This window comes from Corylus avellana, chromosome ca9, assembly GCF_901000735.1.
Source record: "Corylus avellana chromosome ca9, CavTom2PMs-1.0".
Classification (NCBI taxonomy): domain Eukaryota; kingdom Viridiplantae; phylum Streptophyta; class Magnoliopsida; order Fagales; family Betulaceae; genus Corylus; species Corylus avellana.
This window is the reverse complement of record NC_081549.1, coordinates 15,042,793-15,049,924: the sequence shown is the minus strand read 5'-3', so window position 1 is coordinate 15,049,924 and position 7,132 is coordinate 15,042,793. Positions and strand designations below refer to the sequence as shown.

Below are 7,132 nucleotides of genomic sequence, written 5' to 3'. Positions count from 1 at the left end.
GCTTTCAATTTTTTTTACCAAACAAGTATTTTTTTTTTCAAACGAACTTTTTGAATATTAAACATATTTTTAAGTCACTCAAATGCACACCTATATATGCCCTTAGTATTACTTAAAAGTGGCTAATAGTTTTGGAGATGTACCACTAGTGAGGTTGTTGCCGCTAAGTCCTTGCCACTCAATTGTCCACCCACCGCACTGGAAACCTAAATTGTCAGCATGGCTGCCGGCAACAAGTATTTTGGATGCCTTCTTGGGAAGAGGCAACAATGGCTTTTCTGCAGATTGGCCATTCTTCAACAGCACCAGTGATCTCCTAACAGCTTCCCTAGCCAATTCTCTATGCTCCTTTAAGGTGGTGTACATGAAATGGTATAGAAGGACGTTTACTTTTGTTGTCCTGTTTTGGGGGGGGGAGGTGTGGGGGCAGGGGGGAGACAAATTAAACTTAAAAGCGAACTATATTAACTAACCTGGCTTCCTAGCTGGTTGACCAGGCTCCGATCAGCCAATGGGTTCTCAAACAGACCCATCACAAACTTGACCCGCAATATTCTCTTCACTGCATCATCAATTCGGGTCATGGGGATGATTTTATTCCTTACTTGGAAGGTTAGACCATCAATGAATTCTGTATAGTTGAATGGAATCATGACCTGCAATATGTCCATGACACAAATATTACAAGATTAGACCACTTGTAGTGCGTTTGGTATTGGCATTGTAATTTCATAGATTAAATATGTGATTTTAAATCATATCATAAAAAAATAGTATTGTTTTGTGCGTTTTAAAAAAAATTAGAAAAAACTTCATTTAATTTTCCTAAACTTCTATCACTTTTGGAATTGTCCTATAAAATTCAAAAACTCTTAATTTTGTGTATCGAACTTTCAATTTTTTGTAATATTATGTCTTTAAATTTTTAATTGAAGGGTGTCAAATTACCAAAATATCCCCCATTTTATATTGAAATAGAAAATTGCAAAAATTCAAGCATTGATCCGAATTTAACAGAGTCTGCAAAAATACCCATGTGTGAATCTTTGCAATTTTTATTTTGTAAAAAAAAAAAAAAAAAGGCTTTTTTGGGATTTTGACAAGATTTAATGAAAAAACTTAACAGATAGATGATATTGCAAAAAATTAGAAGTTTAATACAACTCTGGAGTATATTGAAAAGTGATGGAAGTTTTCCTAAAATTTTAGGTTTTCAAATCGCATGCAATAGGAAATGTTTTGTAAAAATACACAATTTCAAAAGTTAAATTATAAATTTTAAAGGTTAAACTGATATTTTAACATACAGTTAATTGTATTTTTAAAAAATCGAACACATTTTAAAATTACAAATCCAAACGTAGCAATGTGTGCGAGTGGTTAAGCAGTATAAATATAGTAGGGGGCCGACAAACCATATCAATGCCGGCATGAATTCCAGCTTGGATAGAATATGAGTAGTTAGCATGAGGAGGAGAGGTGATCCTGTCGATACCCTCCCAATCTGAGATAACAAAACCCTGAAAAACAACTCACAACATTCATATCTTTCTCTTTTTCAATCAATCCAATAGTAATTCAAAAAATCAAGCTAAAGTAATCAAATTTTTTCTTTTTTCTTTTTTAATTGGATAAACTTTACTCTAGACCTCTAAACTGTCGTGCATTTTTAGAAGACTCCCCTAAATTTCAAAAATTCTCAATTTAACCCCCTGAACTTTCAATTTGATTCAATTAATTCCCTCCGTCAGATTTTAAACGTTAAAAGTGATACAATGACGTTTATACTTCTGACTTTTTTTTTATAAAATTTTAAATTTACCCTTAATTTCAAATTAAAAATTAAAAAAAATAAAGTTATAAAAAAATAAAACAAATTGACCCACGGTAGGGTCACCTTGGACCCATTTTTTCCTTTAAAAAAAAAAAGAAAATAGGGGGTATTTTGGTCTTTTTTGGCATTGTCGTTAGAAGCTAACCGCTAAATTTGATGAAGGGGTCAATTAACTCAAATTAAAAATTCAGGTGATTAAATTGACAGTTAAAGTAAAATTTTCTCATTTTAATTATATTTCTTACCCTGAAACGAAGAGTGTTCTTGAGGAAGCCGGTAACAAGATCATGGTTGGCATGCATCTTGACCCCATTCCAGCTGGAGTAGGAGACCATGATGGTGGCGACACCCTTGATGATGGAGTTGTAGTAGCCTGGCATGTGTATGCTGAGCAGCCCATGTCTGCTTATCTCCGTGTTGTTTTCATTTATGCCGTTGGTTGTTCCTCCGTCACCCACATAGTGCTTGGCACAAGCTGCAACCTTGTTTCTGCACAAAGGAACGCAACAACATGTGGATTCTTATGAAGTTGTCCCCCTGCCCAATTATAGAATCTTAGAGATATAAAAAAATAAATTGAATGACATAGACAATTCAAGTGGCTCGCTCTATGCCTATGTCTAGGATGTAATTGAGTTAAGCTAAGTTAAGTTTTAGGATTTCAAGAATGGCTCGTTGGAAGCTAGGCGAGTTTGAACTCATTGAGAATGCTATTAAATATTAAGTAACTAGAAAATATGTTAGTTTATGAACTAACTAGATATTAGGTTAACTAATACACACATATAAATATTAAGTAACCTATATAACATATATTACTTAATTACTAGCATATATATATATATATATATATATATATATATAAAACTAATTTTTAGTAATATATTAATATATATTTGTATATACATACAAGATATATGACGAGTTAATGAGTCGAACAGACTGATTTATTTGCAACCCTACTTACATCTACATTTTTCAAGCTTCTGTTTACAGAACTTACAAATGATTTGAATCTAACATAATCCTAATCATATCCCTTAATTTAAGATGATTCAATCTCTTCAATTCTCTAAATTTTAGGTAATCTAATTTTTATTAATCTAAAAAAGGATTTCTGTTCTTATCACCAAAAACCCGTAAGTATTGAATTATTATTATTATTATTTTAATGAGTTATAATTATCCTTCTTTTGTTCAAAATTGACATGATTAACTGGAATCCATGGTCCGTATACTTGTCCTATGCCAAACACACATCTGTCCAAGGCTGTTCTATATTGCCTAGAGGAAATAGACCACTCACAAATCAAAGATGGCTATATTTGTCTTAATCCACCAATAAGGAGAGGTGGGCCAACATTGATAGAGATACCAACTTGGAAAGGTTTCCGGATGCTTCTATGATGTAATGTACACAAAGCATGATTATAGCCACAGGCATAAATTTTGAAGTGCAGACATTTCTGTGAATGAATTACACATGCGAGAATTCTATAAACTATTAATTTTTTTATTTTATAATTATTTCTTAATTTAATACGGTAGTCTTAACTAATTTTTTTTTTTTTTTTTAATAATAATTGATCCAACAGCGATGTAGGGCTACTAAATTCAATACCGTAAGATAGTTGCTAGAATAAAAAATAAATAAGAATAAAAAATAAATAAAAAGTTTAATTTTTAGCATTACTCTTTTCTTATAAAATAATGCTAAATACTAGGTTGATATGACAATGTTCATCGACCCATTTTAAAAAAAAACAAAACAAATATTTAAGGGAAGGTGGAAGCTTCCACATCAACCAAGCGGGATGGAGTCTAATATCTAGCATTGAGTATATATATATATATATATATATATATATATATATCACACTACTATCTCATTATTCTAACGTGTCAATGTCAATCCTCCATTTGATTAGCCATTATTTAAAAAAAAAAAAAATTAAATTAGTCATTATTAAAACAAAATAAATAATCAGAGATTAATTGGCACTACCCTATTAGCAAAGTAAAATAATAGTCGAGTATTAGTGATATATAGAATTACTCTTTCTTATAAAATTGAGACTGCTAGAGAAAACATTAGAACTTATAATCATAATCAATCAATAGCATTTGAATTATAGTTAATTAAAAAAAATATAAAATTATAGAATTAACATCAAATTCTCACTAATATTACCTTCCGGCAACAAACGGGACACCCTTGGGAGAGTGAGTGGGTAACTCCCCTTGTAGCCCCGACACAATCTCAGTCATTGCCTGAACAACCTTGGGATCTTCGCTGTAGCTTTCATAGCATCTTCCCCATCTTGGATCTCGACAAACCTGCAAATTACAGATGAAGATTTGTTTATGATCCTGAGAGCAAGCCGTAGTTGGAAGATTCATTCAACGTAGTTACCGCTATACAAGGTGCAAAAACATATGGAATCCCTGTTGCTCTAGCTTCAAGCGCAGTTGCAGCTCCAATCCTCTTGACAAGTTCTGGGTCTCTGTTTGATCGGAAATAATTTGATCATCAATGGCAGATTTACAAGCATATTTTTATCATACAATGGATTCAAGTAGATACTAATACATTCTTGATCTTTCTTGAATTTCTGACACTAAATTCCTAAGACGGCCTAAAAGCTCACAATTTTTAATCCGAGATTAGTGAGTTAGGTTCGAAGGTTCGGACTCGTTTAATTGAATAATCGGATTAAGGTTGACTTATATAATCTTACCTATGCTTCGACACCACCCGAACCCAACACAAAAGTAGAAACCCAATACAAAATTAGCAAATTAAGGGTACATTTGGCATTGCGAATTGCGATTTCATAAACAAAATGTGCGATTTTAAACCAAATCGCAGAAAATTAATTGTTTGGGATTACGTTTTTAAAAGACTAAATTACGATTTTAAAGGTCATATCGTCATTTTTCCAAACACTTAACTATGTTTTTAAAAATCACTTTTTCAAATCGCAAATTTTAGAATCGCACTTTTAGAAATCACAATTCCAAACAAACCATAAGATTGAAGGATGTAACTCATTTAATTAAATTAGTCAAATTATAATTAATCTATATAATTTTATATCTATACCTCACTATAACTCGAACCGAACACTCAACACAAATTGTCCATCCTAATTTTAAAGATAAATTATTCAATACTCAGAGCGTGGAACTAGGAGTAACAAACAGAGATAATATTAACATCCAATTATTATACTTGCCTGGTAGCTCCAAGCCCAATATTGTGGGGGAAAATGGTTGCCTTGTAGACATTGTTGTTGCCATGAACAGCATCAATGCCATAAATCATTGGAATTCCAAGGCGGGTGGATAAAGAACCCTTTTGGAAATCATTCACCATGTCAATCCATGTCTCTGCAGAAGCCTCCTTGGCTGGAACACTCCCTCCCCCACTTAATATGCTCCCTGCCCGAAACAGAGCATTTTTATTTTCAAAAACAGAGCAACACTTTCAACTTTCTCTCTGTTTTTTCCTCAAAGTTTTGACATAGAAATAAAAATGATTGGTGATAATTATTACCAATGAAGTAGTTCTTCATCACCTCCGCGGATGCAACAGTGCGGTCAATCTGCACCATTTGACCGATCTTTTCCTCCAAAGTCATCCGGCGCATCAAATCCTTAATTCTAACATTCAATGGCTGTTTTGGGTCTTTATATTTAAGGTTTTCTGCTTCTGCAAAGGCTGCCCAGAAACACAAGAGCAGAAGCCCCATCAAGGAGATGGGAGTTCTCGCCATTTCCTGAAGTGACAAAAAAACGAAATTACTTTAACAATAACCCAAAAAAAAGAAAAAAAATAATATCTATATTTGTTAAATTATTAATAATTAATTAAACTTATCTTTTTTTTTTTATTAATTGACAGTTTATCATGTTACTAGATAAGTAGTCATGAGATGGTTTACCTTACCATTTCACTTAAGTTTTATTAATCTATTAATTAAAGAAATAAATTCATCTTTTTATATTAACTTAAAATTTTAAAATGATAATTATCTACTATTGTCATATTTTGACGTCATCAATAAATGTGTAAACATAAAGGTACAAAGTAGGAAGAAAAAACAGAGCATACGTGAAATATGTAAAAGGTTAAGGAGAAAGTGAAAAGTCCAAAAACAAAGTTTAAGAAAAGAATAAAAGCAATTATAAAGTTAAGGTTTGCCTCAAAGAAACGAATCAAAATACACCTAGTACAACACAAAATTACTTAGCACAAACCTAAGATAACAAAACCCAGAAAGGGAAGGTGGAAAACTAAAAACTAATTCTGAAATGTCATCAACATCATGTTCATCAAACTGCAAGTATCTGTTTTGGTTCCTGAGAAAGTTTTAGGGAAAGCCAAGGAAACTGAAACTCAGATTTCTACTGGTTTGCGTTGCTATGATTTCTATAAAAGATGACATATTCATCAGAACTCATTCAGATGCTCTTATGGTCAGTGGCATGAAAGACACCAAGAAATGTGGAAACCAAATTATGAAGTACAATTTCTTTTCTTTTCAGACATTATATATTCTCAGCAAACAAACAGAGCATAAAAGATTTCGCACACAAAAGAAGAAAAACAAAATTGTAGGTGAGAGAGAACTTAAACTTACAGACGAAAATAGAGAAACCCAAATGGGAAGAGCCTCTGCTACCTCAGAGCGAGAGAGAGAGAGAGAGAGAGAGAGAGAATTTGGAGAAGAAGACAGGATACAGGTGGTATTTATGAAGAAGTTTATGATTTTTTTAATATTTTAATTTTGTGCGGGTGAATTGTTTATTGTCTCTTTTATTTTCGGTGGTGAGTCAAATCCGTGTCAATCGGACTACATAACCATGATAAAATAAATAAATAAATTAGAAATTATTTAATCACTCTCAGATTTGGGACTTTCTTAAATTGTTTCCTAAAAAATTACATCCATCCATGAATTTTTCACCTGTTAACAAAATGAATAGACAAGATTGTATGATTAAACAAAAAGTTTTTTTTTTTTTTTTTTTTCTTACTACAAGAAATTTTATTAATTTATTTCCTAACAAGACATTTCCAGTGAAAAATCCACTCTAAATCAAATACTTATCAGGGTAAAAATATCCCTAACTTGTCCTCTAAATTTTTTAATTTTTTAAATGGGTTAGACTCCTCTAAAAAAAACGTTATTTTTCTCTGATTTCATCCTTACTCGCAGCCACCTCTTCACAAAGGATGCTTTTGCGAGTTACCCCTCTAATTTTTTTTCTTCTTTATTTTGAAAAAATGTATAA

General features: G+C 31.9%; 1 protein-coding gene across 1 annotated transcript in view; it reads right to left on the bottom strand.

Annotated features, from left to right (window-relative positions):
- The window catches only part of LOC132192322 (uncharacterized), a 7,900-nt gene extending 1,367 nt beyond the window's left edge, over positions 1–6,533 (bottom strand). The window contains exons 1-9 of the mRNA XM_059607619.1: positions 6,478–6,533; positions 5,391–5,613; positions 5,071–5,275; positions 4,248–4,338; positions 4,026–4,171; positions 2,080–2,323; positions 1,416–1,520; positions 474–656; positions 144–348 (exon numbers count right to left, since the gene is read on the bottom strand). Of these exons, the coding sequence (XP_059463602.1) occupies positions 144–348; positions 474–656; positions 1,416–1,520; positions 2,080–2,323; positions 4,026–4,171; positions 4,248–4,338; positions 5,071–5,275; positions 5,391–5,610 (1,399 nt within the window). The 5' untranslated portion in view covers positions 5,611–5,613; positions 6,478–6,533. The remainder of the gene's footprint in view (positions 1–143; positions 349–473; positions 657–1,415; positions 1,521–2,079; positions 2,324–4,025; positions 4,172–4,247; positions 4,339–5,070; positions 5,276–5,390; positions 5,614–6,477) is intronic.
- Positions 6,534–7,132: the final 599 nt, after the last annotated feature.